The sequence below is a fragment of the Astatotilapia calliptera genome, chromosome 18 (genome assembly GCF_964374335.1).
Source record: "Astatotilapia calliptera chromosome 18, fAstCal68.1, whole genome shotgun sequence".
In the NCBI taxonomy this organism is placed as follows: Eukaryota; Metazoa; Chordata; class Actinopteri; order Cichliformes; family Cichlidae; genus Astatotilapia; species Astatotilapia calliptera.
In genome coordinates this window covers 33,147,898-33,166,699 of record NC_137439.1, presented here as the reverse complement: position 1 = coordinate 33,166,699, position 18,802 = coordinate 33,147,898, and the positions used below count along the sequence as shown (strand labels likewise).

At 40.7% G+C, this 18,802-nt stretch overlaps 1 protein-coding gene across 6 annotated transcripts in view; it reads right to left on the bottom strand.

Annotated features, from left to right (window-relative positions):
• Positions 1–18,802, bottom strand: part of astn1 (astrotactin 1) — a 476,318-nt gene that overhangs the window by 323,790 nt on the left and 133,726 nt on the right. For 4 of the 6 annotated variants that reach the window (XM_026150134.2, XM_026150137.2, XM_026150138.2 and 1 more), the window contains exons 3-5: positions 10,875–11,152; positions 10,437–10,579; positions 6,849–6,998 (exon numbers count right to left, since the gene is read on the bottom strand). In XM_026150134.2, coding sequence (XP_026005919.1) covers positions 6,849–6,998; positions 10,437–10,579; positions 10,875–11,152 — 571 coding nt within the window. The remainder of the gene's footprint in view (positions 1–6,848; positions 6,999–10,436; positions 10,580–10,874; positions 11,153–18,802) is intronic. The other 2 variants (XM_026150136.2, XM_026150140.2) reach the window with 1 other exon arrangement.

Here is an 18,802-nt window from a genome sequence, read left to right as displayed (position 1 = left end):
TTCCAAAGGGCATTCATGATGTTGTCAATGATTAAACCTGTGGTGGCATTCAGTGACTCACTATGGATTCTTGTGAATACTAGAATAGTGAGAGATAAATATTTAGAGAGAAAAGACATCCACAGCAGGGAACTGAGCACACAGTGCTGAATGACTTGAACACATAATGCCTCATTGTCAGACCTCATTTTTACTGAAGGATAAATCTGGCATATGCACTACTGGTCAAAAGTTTGGACTCACTTTCTCATTTCATAATTTTTCATTATTTTCATGAGTATTTACATTGCAGGCATCAAAACTATGAATGAACACATAAGGAATTATGTAGTAAACAAAAAAGTGTGCAATAACTCAAAACATGTTTTAGATTTTAAATTCTTCAAAATAGCCACCCTCTGCTTTCATTACTGCTTTGCACACTCTTGGCTTTTGACTACCACATGAAGCTCGATGAGCTTCTTGGTCAAATAGCCCGTACACAGCATGGAGGTGTGTTTGGGGTCATTGTCCTGTTGAAAGATAAATGATGGTCTAAGTAAACGCAAACCAGATGGGATGGCATGCCGCTGCAGGATGCTACCGTAGCCATGCTGGTTTAGTGTGTCTTCAATTTTGAATAAATCCCCAACAGTGTCACCAGCAGCTGGTAGAGATGTGTCTGTTATTGGAACATTTATTTGGGCTCTGATTCAAGGTGATGTTAACTTGCTATTTCTGAGGCTGGGGACTCGGATGAATTTATCCTCAGCAGCAGAGGTGACTCTTGGTCTTCCTTTCCTGGGGTGTCCACATGTGAGCCGTTTCGTTGTAGCACTTGATGGTTTTGGCGCTATACTTGGGGACACATTCAACGTTTTAGCAATTTTACAGACTGACTGACGTTCAGTTCAGGTAAAAATGGACTGTCATTACTCTTTACTTAGCTGATTGGCTCTTACCATAAAATTAATTCTAACAGTTCTCAAATAAGGCTGTCAGCTGTGTACCAACCAGATTTCTGCACAGCATAACTGATGGTCCCAATCCCATTAAGAAGGCAAGAAATTCCACAAATGAAAAGCCACACCTGTAAAGTGAAACCATTTCAGGTGACTACATCATGAACATCACTGAGAGAAGGCCGAGGGTTTGCAGCGCTGTCAACAAAGCAAAGGGTGGCTACTTTTTAGGAATATAAAACATAGAACATATTTAGAGTTATTTATCCATTTTTTTCTTTTCTACATAATTGCATATATCTTCCTCCATATGTTTGATGTCTTCAGTATGTGTATACAATGTAGAAAGTAGTAAAAAATAAAGAAAAAACTATCAAATTAGAAGGTGTGCCCAAACCTTTGTCTGGTAGTGTGAATATATAACTCAATCCCCCACATATGGATGCTGGAGTGCCTAGATCAGGGGTCCCCAATCCCAGTGTCATGGTCCTGGGTCTTTTGACCCAGCGTTTTAAGTTTGAGTTTATTTTGTTCATTAGGTTATCTAAGTTCATTTGGTTATTAGACTCCTTGTGTTTTCTTCCCCTGTATTTAAGCTTCCCCTCACCCTTCGTGTTTCATGCTGCGTGTCTTATGTTATCAAGTTTGTATTATCATGCATAAGTGTTTCTAGTTCTTATTATTTCCCCCTCGTGTTTCCAACCATGTTAAATCTCCCCTGCTCTTCATGCGTTTCATGTCTGTGTCTTACATTGTCAAGTTCTGGTTGTCGTGTCTAAGTCTGCATGTTTTCTGTTTTATTTTGAAAAGGGGTCTTGTGTTCTGTGCTCATGCGGTTAGTTTTACTCTTGCCTGTGCATCATTATGTTTATCCTAGTCAGCTGTTTCCTCATGTGTCTCCACTTCCCCTAATCACCTCCTGTGTATTTAAGTCCTCTGTTTTCAGTGTGTGATTGTCAGGTCGTCTGTTGTCCATGCCATGCCATGCTTCCAAGTTTCTTGTCTAGGTTTTTCTTATTGTTTGTTTAGATTCCCCAGTTTAGGTTTGTGTTAATTTTGCTTCAGTTTGCCTTGCCCTTTGTTTGTACCTTTTCTACCAGCCATATTAAACGGCTCACCTTTTGTTAACATTCAAGTTTTGTTCCCTGTTCCTTGGAGTCTGCATTTTGGGTCCTTTTTTCAATTCATACAGTCTGCCCTCGCCAGACTGTGACACCCAGTCCATGAGGGCCGGTGTCCCTGCAGGTTATAGGCTACGTTCACACTGCAGGTCTTAATGCTCAATTCCGATTTTTTGATCAAATCCGATTTTTTTGTCTGCTCGTTCACACTACAAATAAAATGCGACAGCAAACGCTCTCTAGTGTGAACGCTCAAAGCGGCCCGCATGCGCAAAAGAAGATGTCACACACAACGCGCTCTGTTTAGACCCAGAGCAACAGTATTGTTTGACTGATGGCCCTTAATATAAAGACTTCGGTCTTCACGTTTCCCAATTTTTGCTTTAAGTTATTTTGTTATTTACATAATAATGTAAATAACCTAATAATGATCCTTATTGCTGTTTAAGAGAGGAGCGGTGCTTCAAAGGATAGCTGCAGATTTCTGTCAGAATCTGCAGATTATACAGTACAAATAAAATGTTTACGTTGTCTTCCCAACAGTTTCACTAACATCTACACTGGATGGCCAGGAAGCGTTCACGATGTCTTCTCTGGCGCTGATAATTGGCTTCAGTCTTGTGTCGGTGACGTAAAAGGCGGATTTAATGCGACTTGACCGTTCAAACAGCAGTCGCTTTCTAAAACATCGGATATGTATCGGATTCAGTACCACATACGAAAGTGACCCAGATCGGATTTGAAAATATCGGATTTGCGCCGTTCACACTGTCATAGCATGATCGGATATGGGTCGCATAGGGTCAAAAAATCGGATTTGATGCGCTTTCGCCTGCAGTGTGAACGTAGCCTTAGATCTCACCCTGGGTCAACACACCTGAATCACAAGTTTAGTTCATTACCAGGCCTCTGGAGAACTTCAAGACATGTTGAGAAGGTCATTTATCAATTTAAATCAGCTGTGTTGGATCAAGGACACATCTAAACTCAATAGAAATGTGTTGAACAACACTAGAGGCAGGACTTTAAGCCAGTAGCACAAGTCACCATCAAGTCTGCCAAGTGGTCTGTCCCCACTGCTAGTCAGAAGTCAGAAATGAGGGGATTGCACTACCAGAAGGCAACATTGCAGACATCGAGGACAGCTACGTGTACCAATCCCACAGGCAGATGGAAACCACGAAGAGGTCACTAGGAAAGCCACAACCACCAAATACCTGCAAAGAGTCAGGCAAGTGCTGAGGAATCAGCTGAATAGAAAGAACAAGATCTGGGCTATCTTCACCTACGCCCTTCCACTGAACAGGTACCCTGCTGGGATTATAAACTGGCCAACGGAGGAGACAGAAGCAACTGGCATCAAGGCAAGAAAGCTCCTTACCATGGAGGGGTTCACCCCAAATCTAGCACCCTGAGACTGGACACTAAGTGAAAGGAAAGGAGGCAGAGGAGTGGTGAGTGTCAGAACCACTGCCCAGGATAAGACAACAAACATCAATCAGTACATTAGGAAGATGGCTAAAACTGACTGTGTGATTACTGAATACCTCAGGCAGCAGGAACCCAAGAAAGAGGAGCAAGGAGAAAAACCATCATTGACGGCGACAGAGGAAGTGGCTAACATCCAAAACCAGTGGCTGGACAAAGCTGGACTGAAGGACAGCACAGAGGCACTAATCATGGCAGCACAGGAACAAGCTCTGAGCACAAGATCCATAGAAGCTGGAGTCTACCACACCAGGCAAGACCCCAGGTGCAGGCTGTGTAAAGATGCTCCTGAGACACTCCAGCACATAACAGCAGGGTGCAAGATGCTAGCAGGCAAGGCATACATGGAACGCCATAACCAAGTAGCTGGCATAGTGTACAGGATCTGTGTCGAGTATGGCCTGGAAGTCACGAGGTCAAAATGGGACATGGCCCTCAAGGTGGTCAAGAATGACTGAGCTAAGATCCTGTGATACTTCCAGATACAGCCAGACAAACTGGTGATGGGTAACCAACCGGGTATAGCAGTGGTGGACAAGCAGAGGAAAACGGCTGTAGTGATAGATGTAGCTATACCGAATGACGGCGGTATTGGGAAGAAGGAACATGAGAAGCTGGAGAAGTGCCAATGACTGAGAGAAGAACCTGAGAAGCATTCGGAGCACTCAGTGCAGTGACCTCCAAGGTAGGCGAGTGGCTCCAGCAGATCCCAGGAACAACATACGAGATCTCTGTCCAGAAGAGCAGTCCTAGAAACAGCAAAGATACTGGGCAGGACCCTCACGCTCCCAGGCCTCTATATCCTCCTTTACATTTTTAGTGAAATGCATTTTCGCTCCTACAAAACATCTTACAAAGATGCCCATATAATGAGACACAGTACTTGGAGAGGGCTTAGCCTTTTGGGTTCCAAGAGCATTTTCTGGTTACTAGTGTGGTGAACCAATATTCAGTCATTTGTCTGAAAAGAAGCAATGATGGGAAAACAAGAAAATAAATGAAAAAAACATGTTGATATGTTGTTTACAAATACAATTACCGTAGGTCACAAGTAAATGAGATCTCAGAGAAAATGTATTTCAGCTGATGCAGGTGTGATTGGTAAAAGACAGGGATTTTTTTCAATGCGAGTAACCACAAGCATATTAAAGTCAAATTGAAATTCAAGTTTTACAAAAAAAATCATCAATGTTTTGTTAATTCCTTTTGTCAATTCCTTTTTATAACAAAGGTTTTATACTTTTATACTAATTGTGCGTTCATGCATGTTTTTGTGATACTGACTGACAAATCTTATTAAAACATCACTGTTAGGCCAGCATTGTTAGCAGCACCATGTTAGCAGCTACCATTTCTGTGGCTACTTGCATTAACATGTATTATGCTTTGAATGTTGAGGTTACATGAAAACATTTATTTGAACTTCCCAAGTCTGACTTTAGCTTTTGTAGAGGAAACCATTAACAAAGGCAATCTGATACTAAATCTCTTTGCTTTCAATGAACAGGAGCGGCTGATCACTCTAATAACATTGAAACTGAACAACACTGAAAAAACAACATCTAATTGGAATTTAAGAAGCTTGGAAAGAAAAGTGACTGGACTTCTTTAAGTCAGCTCTCATCCGAGAAGCTTCCTCACTTCTAAGACCAAATAGTGGGGAGTTCAGGGTTTTTTGCACTAGTGGGAGTTGTCCCTGAAGATTGTTGTTGACCCACTATAGATCACTTGCCTCATCGCATGAGCCAAGGTGTAAAAAAGGGTGTGAGTCATTAGCAGCAGAGGTTTCGGGTGTGCGTGGGTGTTAAGACGTCTGGAAAGGGATCTCAAAACTTAGTTTCGTAAGCCACCACCTCTGTTCAAAGATGGTCGTTCACATACATTCACATGGACATAGATGGCTTCTTTCACTACTCTTTCAAACCATCTGTCCTCTCTGTCCAAAATATGAACACTGGCATCCTCGACAGGGTGACCTGTGTCCTTTAGATGCGGATGTACAGCTGAGTCTTGTCCTGTCGAGGTGGCTCTTCCATGTTGTGCCATGTGTTTATGAAGTGGCTGTTTGCCACTTTGCTTTCCAAGCTCCTTAAATTACCATGACCTGGATGACTGAAAACCTACACAGACATCTACTGGCAACCAATACTCACCTTAGCTAGCTAGGAAAACTTCATTTTTACAAAGTCCAATTGCAACGTAAAACAATTTGTCCGTCTATTCTCTATTATTGTTTATGTCCTATTACTTGTTATTAAAAAATAAAACAATTTTTACTCCTTGCCTTGCATCTGTAAGTGACCACTGCCTGGACTTGACAGAGCAGTATCATATTATCATATCAAGTGTGTCTGGACGTTATCTGGTAAAACTCAATAATATTGAAGTCTGTTTTATTCCTGTGAACACTGTGAGTGTGTAACACGGATGCATTGAGAAAAATTGGATAATGAAGTGAAAGTCAATAATTTATGTGATCACTTGAGTGAAGATTTTTTTGCATTATGAATTACTAAAGCTCCAGGAACAGAGCTAGGCTGTGCAGCAATTTGGCAATTATATGCAAATTGCTACAGAATGAAAAAAAAATAAAAACAACTATTGACCACTGAAAAACATTAGCAGCAAGTAGTGAGTAGTGGCACTTTCTCTGCTGATAAATCTACTCAAAATGTCTAGTCGGCTTACTCCACCACATTTAGGACTTGATTTCACTGCACCGACAGATTCTGAAGATAGAAACCATTTGTGTTTATGCTTGTTTCCCTAAAGCCTTGGTTTAAGGTTATTATGATTTTTTAAAGCCTCTGAACTGCATTAACTAAACTAGACACATAACTGCCATGCAGGATCTATCTTGTATAAAAAGCACAGATTACACCAGCGTTCATGGTAATACTTTGTGTTCTGCTTCTTCTTTTCACAGAGATGTGAATGAGATGTCCACACAGTATGTTATTAGTATAAGCAACAATTAAAAACTGTACATTCATTCTGTAGCTTATATTATCGTACACAAAAAGGGGAGAGAGGAGAAGAATTAAAGTTTCAGGTTGGCTTTACTGTCTGGAGGGCCATGTCAAGTATGTCAAGTCATGTGAAAACCTTTTCTTTCAAATGTAACTGCCTTCATAAAGTCCCCAGGCTGCCACCTGACAGGATCAGTGTACACATGTAACGATACAACAATGTCCAGCTAATGATCTGATGCTGCTAGTAGTCCTGGAGAGGACTCATGGATTGGTGCTGTTGATGTTATCTGCTGTCTGTGCCAAATCCATGGCAGAGATTGACTCACCGCGGGTGTTGCTGGAGAGACGTTTGCGTTGGCTGGTGGAGGTATTGTGGGGAAGCAGGGTGTTCTGCTGGTGGTTGCTATCGATGGGACTCGTGGCAATGATGTTGTCCTTGTATTTGTTCATTAGCGCCAACTTGGTGTTGTCACTCACTGCAGATAAGAAGAATGATTTCTTAAATGTAAGCTAGGAGACGTACCAACCTTAAAGCTTCCTAAAGTCACGTGTTTTATATTTGACACATGAGTTTGAGGTGGAAGGTTCAATAAACACTCTTTTTTGTTTAATTGAATTTTTGGGCAAAGAGTTAAAATGAGAAAGCACCCACTTCGAAAAACATTTTTGTTTCTTTGCTTTGGCTTGACGTGGCAAGCATAAAGTATTACCAATACTAAGAAAGAAAATCCAGGATGTTGTTTGCTGTACCAGAAGTCAAACAGGCAAAATTAAAGACAAACAAAAGCTGGCATGAAATGAAAACTTATTAAGGCATTAGACAGAGCCCATTTAAGCCTCAGAGGGAAAAATTATCTATTTCTGTAAATATTAAGAGCTGAAGTTCCATGGAAACACTAAAAATCATATATTACTGCAGATATGTGACTGTCATGCTATTTAGTCACAGACACTGTTTGTCATGGTAGCTGTAATTTTCTGCCAATGTCAGTATGTCCTCCACTTTGTTCCAGTTTAAAAAAACAAAAAAACACACACATCTGTGTCATGGATTCGGATTAAACTTAATTCAGGATCTCTGTGGATGATGTTTTCAGAGCCACTACTAAGCTTTGTCTCACCATAATTTCTAAAATATGTGTGCATTAGCTTAGAGAATTGCAAAATAGCAAAAAGAAATGAGCGAAAGCATGAATTATTAACAAAAATAAACAAATCCATCAGTATTTTAAAACGTCGCTTGCAGACGTCTAGTATGTGGTATATTTTCTAATACATGCCATTGTATTCAATAATTAATAAACCCAACTAGTTTTTTCAGTATATTTGTCCATCTCAGTGTAATTCAAACTACCGTAATTGTCGGGCTATAAGCACCAGCTTTGAACCCTGCAGCTTTTAGTCAGGTGCGGCTTTTCTATGGATTGTCCATGATTGTTGTCATATCGTAAGACGATTTGTTTTGTTTGTTCTGCTGTTGTACGGCACTACGTTGCCTGGCGGAAGGATCGGGGTTCAAGAGTGGTATGTTAGTCACATGTCCGTCCGCCAGGCAACATAGTGCCGTACAAGTAGCGCGAAAAACAAACTTCAAAGTAGCGCTATGCGTTCAGCGGGAGGCGTGGATGACGAGCGGCGATAAACTTGCGAAAAGCAAGTTATGCCCAACTCCACCGGTGGATTCTGACAGCGTGGAAAAGTGCGAAAACATCCACGATCACTAACGGATTTCTAAGGGCTGGACTGCTGCATGATGGAGAGGAGGACACCGCCACGGCCCTTCTGAGGGTGTTCGACTCTGACAACGAGGATTTCTTTGGTTTTGTAAGTGACAACGACGGAGAGAAGCGGAGAGTGGATGACGAAGCCATCCTGAGCCTGTTCGTATCCGACACTGGAGAAGAGGACTTTGGTGGTTTTAGAGCGCAGGAAGAAGAAAGATGGTGAATGACTGACTTTTCTTCTTGTTAAAGCCGTGTCGCTGCACCTGAGCCTAAAAGGTAGTCCGAATCTATTTTTCTGGTGTGCTGTAGGCTACTGTTATGTACTACATGTGCAAATATGTACCCATAACTTGTTTTTCAAAATATTAATAAAAGGGGTGTGTCTCCAAACAGCCATCTCTTTCCTGACAATTCGCTTTGTGCATATTCTCTTACATATGATGAGTCAACATTGAAACACCTGCGGCTTTTGGTCAGGTGCGGCTAATGTATGTACAAAACAGGATTTTCCCCTGATTTTAGCTTGTGCGGCTAATATTCAGGTGCGCTTTGTAGTCTGGGAAATACGGTAATAAATAATGACACAAAATGTCTTAATAACAATAAACTACAGATAACTTAACACGTATTTCTCTATTATTAATGCCTTTTTTTTAAAAATATGGAAACAATAAAATGTTGCAATTGTGCAAAAGAAAAATCTTTATGAAAATTTTGATATTTTAAAGAAATAAAGTTTTATTTCAAAACATTTAAATGAGACATTTGGTAGAACAACTGTAGCCGCACTACCAGGTACAGTAAACTGTAAGACAAGATTATTTTGAAGAAGTACAAAGTGCACAAGTGACAACAGACACGAAATACCCCAGACATCTTGTTTGTCATTTGTTTATGTATGTGTACCTACTACATTATACATAGAGCAGAGAAAAGGTCAGAGGAGCCAAAACACATTTACTGAAATTCATTATTTTAAGTCTAAATTCAAATGTTATTTTCTGAGTGACCTCTCTGATGTTCACGCTATTTACTATTCCATGCATGAGCTGCTGTCTCCATTTTTTATTTCTCTAGTTCATTGCGTTACACATCTTAAATGCATTATGCACAGGATTACTCTGCTCCATAAGCGCTGGGGTGGAGCGGTTTGGATTTTACAAGAGCACAGCTATAAGAGATCTGATGAATCCGAGTGGTGACTCTCTCCTTAGTTGAAATTCAGAGGCTGTACCTTCATCACAACTGCTCCACTTCATGAAGTAATTCTCATGGGAGTGGTGCTCAACTCCAAAGTCCACCAATTATGAAAAATGCTTTCTCTAAAACATAAAATCCAGATTTCTTGGCAGGTACGTGGCTCCATAATTATGTCAGTGGTGACAAAAATACTGTTTAAAGTTTTTATATTTATATGTGATCTGCATCCTACATGGGTCACACAGCTGATGTTATTCTACTAACTGTAGAAACAAGTGAACAAGATGCCTTATGTTTGTGGATTTTACACAGGCAAAACATTTCCACCATGCATGTTTGTGAAAATGTTTTTTTATCCTCTATCATTCCCTCCAAATTCATTTAGATAATTACTTCTAACCTATGAGAGAAAATAAAACTTATGTGTTTTAATTAAAAATCCAATTAATTTTTCATTTATTTCACTCTGCAATTGCTGCAACTGAGTTTGTGCAATACACAAACATAACCCCCTTTGACGCATTGTCTTGTAACTTAGAAAACCGTATGGCTGAGGAGGAGGAAAAACAAATGCATTAATAAGATGGGTAGATGAACATCTGCAATAAAATGTAACTGCTTTATGACTATAAAAGATAACATTTCATAGCAACATGGAGTCTCAACCTCTATCATTACTTAGAAAAATGCACAGTGTCAGATGAAAACAAACAAAGAAACATCTCCGGCTTGGAGCTACGCTTGTCTCTCGTTTGGTAGGACATGAAATTATCTGTGTTTATCTGCTGAAAATGAGTAACAGCATAAGATGAAATAAAACAATAAATACTCTTTAATGCTAAATACCAATAACAGCCAATAAGCCGATGACCCTAAAGTCAAGGTAAATGATCTGTACTTCTAATTATCATGAGAAATATCGTTCAGTGCACTTGTTCTTTAGGTCGCGTGTCTTTTCTGACCTGGCTGTTTGTGCATCTTTCAGCTTACCAGGTGCGAGGTCCATATTATTCTTGTCATTACAGCCCTGGAGCGAGTCCAGGGTACGGGTGACTTGGCTGGCAAATTCCTCCCCACCATTCATGCACTCCCGCTGCAGATGGTGACGCAGGTCGGTAATGTCATACTCATACCTGGGGATGTAGTTGAAATCAATTAGCGAAATCATTATCAGGCTTGTCTAAATTAGAATAAATGTCACAAGTGGCTAATGTGTGACGCAATGTACTGATAAAGGCATCAAAACACATTACAGGCTAATACAATAAAACCAAGTGTGTTGTGTACAGGCTGATTTGTGGAAGCAGCTGTCTATATTCAGGCAATATTAGGCTCTGCTTGTGTAGCATGGAATTAACAAGATACTGTTATTCAACTCAGCAATGTGTACGCATGCTGTGTGCTTATATTTAGGGCTTGAGCTCTAACCATCCCACATCCAAACCCTGCTTGTACCCATCCAAAATCGGTGTCTCCCGGATACTGAGGGTACCGCTGGAGTTTGGACCCTGACCCCGGGAGTTCCTCAAGCTCTCGCGTGCCTGGCCTCCCATCAGCACTGATGGGATGTAGTGGATCTCATTAGCTGCCTCAGCACTCGCGCTCTTCTGGGGCTGAGGGATGCGGCGGCGTTTACACCAGCGTCTGCGAGTGTAGAGGATCAGGACCAGGCAGAGGATGGACAGCAGAAGGGCAATCATCCCGCCCTGAGGGGAGGAGGGTGGCATTTGGAGGAGAGACAGAAAAAAAAAAGGGGGAGAGGAGACAGAAGCGGAGAGAGAGAAAGCAGTGTGAGTCAAAGGCGAGAACAGAGTCAGAAAATCTTGCCAATAGAATACGGATCAAAGTCAAAGTCGCGATGCCAACAGCAACATTTGAAAAAGGTTGCAGCGACAGTTTACTGTCTTGAATTACGCCTACAGTGTTTTTACATGACACCAGCTCTCTGAAACATTCCTCTACTTTGCTTCAAGGTGAAACGGAAGCAGAATACGCCTTTTATCTTCATTTGATTAAACTAATCTTAACTCATGGCAACATTTTAAGTGCTGAGATTTTTTCTTAAATTTAAAAAATGCACTTATTCATGTTGTTGCATGTGTCATACCTCAACACATGTGTGGAGATAGGCACAACAGTTTGGCTCTGCGTAATAATCCAACCCTCTAATTAAAATGTTCCATCTCATTAGGTCAACACAAAAGTCAGAAAATCATACGCTGTGGTTTTATGGAGTACATGCCAAACAGTCTTGCCCAGGAGCAGCACCTTCAGCCCTCACATTGATGAAGAACATTACATTTTCCAATACAGGTTGCATTTGTTTGTACTGTATAAATTGCATATGCTGCAAAATGTAGACTGCTTGTGCATGCTTATGTTTTCATATGATTAAGGTCTTTGACAATGAACTGAATTTTTGGCACGATGGTTAGCACTGTTGCCGCACAGCAAGAAGGTCCTGAGTTCAATTCCACCATCAGGCCGGGGTCTTTCTGTGTGGAGTTTGCATGTTCTCCCCGTGTTTGCGTGGGTTCCCTCCGGGTACTCCGGCTTCCTCCCACCGTCCAAAGACATGCAGCTTGTGGGGATAGGTTAATTGGATAACCCAAATTGCCACTAGGAGTGAATGTGAGTGTGAATGGTTGTCTGTCCCTATGTGTTAGCCCTGCGACAGACTGGCGACCTGTCCAGGGTGTACCCCGCCTTTCGCCCTATGACAGCTGGGATAGGCTCCAGCGCCCCCCGCGACCCTGAAAAGGATAAGCGGAAGAGAATGGATGGATGGATGGGAACCGGTTTTGTCTATTAACGGTCTATTACCCTTCAATTAGAGATCACATTTGACTAAAACTGTTTTTTTGCCAGCACAAAAAGGACTGGTTTGTTCTGACCAATACTCAGAACACTGGGAAAGATGATGCAGATCTAAGACGGAGAATTCTAGAATATATACAAATCTGTTAGGAAGTCAGTAAGTACAGTGTACGTGTGATGTTTTAGGATCAATGCTTTTAAAAACAATGTAATGCTGGTGACCACCCGTAGTATGAACTTGAAAATCGCTTCACTGTGAAGTGATCATATTCACAAGATTATCAGAAAACCTGACCTCTGACTTTGAGTTTGAGGTCACCACGATTTAAACTTTTCCTACTTTTTAGCAGATGCTACTATGGCATCAATTTGACAGTGCAAAGGCACCTCCTTCTCAAGTTATGGCATTCACAAACTTGGGTGTCCATGCTGGCCACCCGCTCTGCAGTGATATCAGTCTTTTAAATGAGGGTTAAAATCTGTTGTAGAATTGTTTGCATTAGCTCATAGCTCTATAACTGGCAGAGCTAGTCCTGGTAGTCAGGCAATCGTCTCGCTGCCAGTTGTTGATTCTCACCATCCACTACTTTGCTCTTTGATAGATACATAAACCTGAAAACTACTTTTACACAGCCATTCTCATGTAGTGCTGTCTCTGTTTACATCAGGACTACTAAGGGAAAATAAGATCTACTATTAAGCATTTACTGCAAATAAAAATGGATTAAGGAATGTAACCAACACAATTTTGAGAAACCTGGTTATTCATTTCCTATTTTGGAGTTTCGAAGGTCCTCTACCATCTGCCAGTGGGTTGTGGAGTACCCTCAGCACACCTGCTTTTCAAAACATGGTAGAGGTGCAGAGCTGCAGATAGTGACCAAAGTGTCATCATGTTTGTTTTAGTACCTGTCACATGCATTTGATGCTTCACACCAGTGAACTTGCATCATCAACAGGTAAGCTCAGCTGACGTTCCCCTGTTAGGTGACTGATGTTGGCTGCGTAGTTTTGAATGGCGTCTCTTTCAGGTTTTCCCACATTTTCCATGATCCATTCACCATCCACGGAGTGACAACTGAGACTCATTTCATTTCCACGGGTTTTGGATGTGTATCCATTCCCATCTCACATTTTATCTGCGGCTTCACAACATACTTGTTGAAATTTGTATCATTTTAATCTCTAGCAGTGAAACTCAAGCTACAACAAAAGACTTCGTTAGTTGCTTCCAGTGTTACTCTCTGCAGACACTGAAGCCGCAGTGTGATCAGCTCGGGCCCATTTCACATCACAACGCAGAGATGTGACAAAAGTCAAAAACAAATGTGCCCCGCTCGCGGCCTGTGGAAACGCACAAGACAGAAGTCAATTGTGACATTCAACTCAGGAGGTACTGATCTCAGATGACTGGGTCAGGTCACATAACTGTTTTTATTTTCCTCTTTTTCCCTCTGATTTTAACCACTTATGAGGGAGCTGATGGTGTAGAAGCATGCAGTGGCATCTACACCCGCAGAGAAGGCACAAGATGGACAGATGAAGGGCGACGAGCCTGCCCTGAGGACAGGTTAGCAGAGTGGATCGAGACAGAATCAGACAGAAACCGGAGAGAGAGAGCCAATGAAAGGGTTTACAGTCAAAGGGAGAGCAGAAAAAGTGAGAGCAGAGTCAGAGAATCCTGCCAAGAAGCAGGATATGGATCAAAGTCAAGGCAAGTCAAAAGCACACAGCCTGTGAAAACACAGTGAGAGAGGGATTCTAAGTCTGAATATCAGCCCGCAGCTCCTCTATAGATAAAGGCAATGATTGTTCATGGGCAGTTTTATGTTTTTGAGTGTGACTGTTTTGAATATTTAAAGTAATGAAAGACCGAGAATGATGAGATAACATTCAGACAAGACTGTAACACATAACACTGCATGCACTGTGCATGCAATTTATCACCTCCCTGCGACTAATCTGATACCAGCAGCTGAGCTCCATCAAAAAATCAAAATCAGATAAATTGTGCAATTTGGAAAAGGTCAAAAAGAGTTATGAAAATGTCAACTTGACAGTGCACGTAGAGACAGACGGGAGGAATCTAACACACACGATCTTTTTCTCTTTTAAGAATTAAACCCACCAGTCTGAAAAATTTACAGCAAACTGGATAAATTCTCCCTCCGGCTAGGTGTTCACGTGTTTACTTAACTTGATACATAAACATCCAAAATTATCTTCTTTCTCCTGTTCATTCAAAATAATAAGTAAAGTACACCAGTGCCTAACTGATCCTGCCTGTAAGCGATACTCATTCACCACACTGTTACAACAAAGGTTAAGTGAAACTGATTCAAAAACAGTGACCGGGAAAAAAAAATCAATTAGAAATAAACTGCGTCAGCTCAGTCAAACAAGTACAGTTATGCAAAGATAAGCAAAAATGATTAACTGAAAAATGGATTTCAATGAGTCATTTACATAAAATATCCCTTTTCAAACATATTAGGGAGTCTGTGGCTGAATAAAAATGGGATTTTGGTTGCTATTATTAATTTAAATCAGCAAATGTTGCGGCCTATTTGCATAAGTTGTTTGTTTAATCTGCACAGTCAAGGACATTAACAAATAGCACCATGATATGGGTACTTGTGCAGTAAATCTGCATGTGCAGTGGACAGAAAGGAGACGAGGGTCATTTTGTTTGCGACGATTACATTTTTAGCTCTTTGAAAGTCACCCTTGCAAACCTCTTTTCACAGAAATGAAGCAGTGACTCTAAATGCAACTGAACCAACGGAGGATCTGACATATCTCTCTACCAGAACAGTCGTGGACGCTGACAGCAGCAACACACTTAAAGTTGCACTAAACAATATTTTTACACTAACAAACGGTCAGATCACTTGAACTGTAAAAATGAGTCTCTGTGAACCATTTGCTGCCTGCTAAGAGAACAACATTAACAACTTGTGGCTGAAAAAAGAATTTAGTAGGTAAACAGCCAGTCTCACACATTTGGTGGAGAGCAAAACAAGAGCAAGACCTACAGTTTATATAAAACATGACAAATTAGCACCCAAGTAAATCTCTATTTGCTTGTAGCCTTCATCACAAGGAAATGGCTTTAACAGGGTTTTATCTCAGTTTCTTTTTAGTCTTTTAATGATTGTGGAAAAAAACTTTTTTGCATTTATTTTTACTATGATGCTTCTGTGACATCTCCTGTGCAGTGGTGATTTTGCCTCTCCCTTAAAGCCTCACTCCCTGTTTAGTGTGACTTGAGGGTGGCTGAGTGAAAGAGAGCCTTCAGTCAGCAGCATCTATGTGAAGAAAGTAAAACTATCGAGGTTTTGTTGTTGAACCCGTGGATGCGGATCATATAGATTCTCTCACGTGGTGCCTTTCTATAGTATGCCTCCCATTGCTTTAAGCATTGGTTATCTCTTGCTTGCCCGGGGTAGTTGCCATGTAGATTCCCAAGGCATGTGAGTCTACTGCCACCTGGGGCTCTCTCCACCCCTGCCTGCACCCTCAGATATCCCACAGTGATGGCAGACAGTCTGTTGCCCTTGCAAGACAGGCTTTACAGTCAAAAACACTCTCCAGTCAGGACCCCGTGAACCAGTGTCCTCCACCACTTTCTTCCCTTTATGTGTTTTTCATTTTCATTTCAAGTTAAAGAAAGCGTCCTCCAAAAGACATAATCCCATTCACTCATACATATTTGTGTTAACTGATCAAGACTCTGTGCCGACTGTAACATCAGAATGACTTTTTTTGTTTGTGCTCTACATCTACCTTTTTTCAGACATGCAACTAAAATGTCTAGATCCCTCTTTCTGTATGTACTGCATTTCTCAACGCGAATGATTCAAAGCATGCCGAAGCGTAAGTAAAAGTATATGCATAAAAATATGTCTGCAATGAGCCTGTTTTACACAGTCAGGAGGAAGCTGGAGGGAATGGGACAACGATCTATCAGAGGTGTGAGAGAACGGCAGAGTCCAGAGTCTTTGGGTTTGAGTTAATCATGCAGGAGAGTCGTCTGGTTTCTGCAAATCACAAAAATGAAAAGGAGTTCCAGCAGCGGGCTGAAAAAACAAACAAACAAACAAACACTAATATTTCTTTTAAACCTGCATGACTACCCTTGAACTTTAGTTTGTTCAACATATTTTATACTTATGTGTTTTCAACTGATTTTTTGTTATTAGAGTTACTCATTATTTTCTCAAACACTGCACAACAAATTGAAAAGCTGAGGAATTTTTCCATTTGATAAATAAACATATAGATTTATAAGTACTGAAGCACAAATGTATTTTTAAGCACCCCATTGTTTCATTCATCCCTGAGTAAACTTCAATAAGATGTCAAATGTCAGGTACTGATAATGATCCTCAATCAAATCTACCTCAGTGACAAATGTAATTCAAGCCCATCAACCAGCATTAGTGCCCATACATGGAGGGGGCTAATACAGGCGATGCAGGGAAAAAACTGTTTAATGCCAGGCATTACTTGGAATCCAAGTGGAGACTAAGTGAACTGTGTTCTCTTATAGAGCCAATAAAACCAAACCACACATCAGAGCATGCCAGCGCTCCAGCCCCATAATCCACTTACTAACGGATGAGGATGATGTTATAATGGCACCAGTGCTCCTTATGACTTACACCCCTGTCATGTAACTCCTGAATGGAGGAAAGAAGACATGGCCTTTCTCAGGCTGACGGAGCAGGCATAGTATTAGAGCTGAGCTATCAATCTGTCACTTAGTCTCTGAATGCGAGGCATTAAGAATCAGGAAGGCGGAAAGATCGGGACTATCTGACAGCTACAAGATAGCAAAAGGAAGCTTCTTGCATGGAATATAATAAACTTTATCTCCACTAAAGGGCCGCTGATTGAATTTGATATCAGATTACAATATTAATGGCTGAAACTGATAGTTTTCTAACAATGAATCCTTTCAATGCATTTGTTATTACACTAGCTCCTAACCTGCAGTTAATGTTGTCAAAATATAACATTGGATACGTACAATGAAATGAAATGGAATGAAGAATGAAATGAAAGTTAGATTGAGAGGATTTTTAGCAATAGGCTTTATGATCCAGTGCAGATTTTGACATTGAACAAATGTGAAAGTCGCAACCCTATTTCACACGTGTCACACAAGGGCCTCTCCACTGGAAATGAATATTAATGACATAACTGGCTTCTATCATTTGATTCAATTTGGTGTATTTCATAAAAGCTAATATAGCATGAAGCCATGATAGTTTGACTCTGTGTGCTAATGGGGTATTAACGTGAATTATGTTACAGTTGTAAGTTGTAGTTGTAATGGTAAAAGTTTTAAATGCTTGAAAGATGTTTTATGCTCGAGCTTTTTATTTTTTTCCATTTCCATTCCACTGCTTTGAAATCCACAGTGGGTTTTGTATGAGATCACATAATTCATTTTATAATGGTGGAAAAATGAGTCCATAGTGTCAAAATGTTATCTTTTGATGTGTTATCTTCAGCCAGTTTATCAGAAACAAACTGGTATATTTTTATATATGTTTAGATGTAGTTTGAAACACGAATTTCTGTTAACGTGACACACAGGGATTGCCAGGCTGTCACAGTGAGTCCAGGACTTTGCTTCTCATAATATAATAACTCATAATTCATGCTTCCCACATCATTAGACTCCAGTCAGCCTATTGTTACTACAAAGTCTCTACAAGCCTGAATTACTGCCTATTAGTAATGCTTATGTTCTGTATTTTAGTGGTGTGAAAAGTTCCTGTTTGTTTGTATGTTTGTCACACTTAAATGTTTCAGATCATCAAACAAATTTAAATATTAGACACGTTTATTATTAAGGGGGAAAAATCCAAACCTACATGGGCCTATGTGAAAAAGTGATTCACCCATCAACCTAATAACTGGTTGGGCCACCCTTAGCAGCAACAATTACAATCAAGTGTTTATGATAACAAAGCAATGAGTCCTTTACAGCAGCGGTCCCCAACCCCCGGGCCTCGGACCGGTACCGGTCCGTGAGTCGTTTGGTACCGGGCCGCGAGAGTTGAGGCTCAGGTGTGAAATGTCTGGTTTTCAGGGTTTTTATCGGTTTTCAGCGTTATTTTGTTATCGTTTTTATCGTTAACTCGGTTTTCCTGGGTCTTTTCACCTGTGTTATGAATAAATCTTCTGTTTTTCGGTACCGGTACTAGTTTTATTTTGTTGTATTTATCCGCGACACCTTAAAGGCCGGTCCGTGAAAATATTGCCGGGCATAAACCGGTCCGTGGCACAAAAAAGGTTGGAGACCGCTGCTTTACAGCACTGTGGAGGAATTTTCTTTACTTGTGTTATCTTTGTTTGATGATCTGAAAGATTTAAGTGTGACAAACATAAAAAGTAGGAAATCAGGGACCACCATAGACAGAGAAGCACAAGTACAACACAGCAAACCCTCTTCATTGAATGTGAGGTGACTGACTATCAGTTACCTAGTTCTATATTTATGTGTAATTCATTGATATTACAGTGTG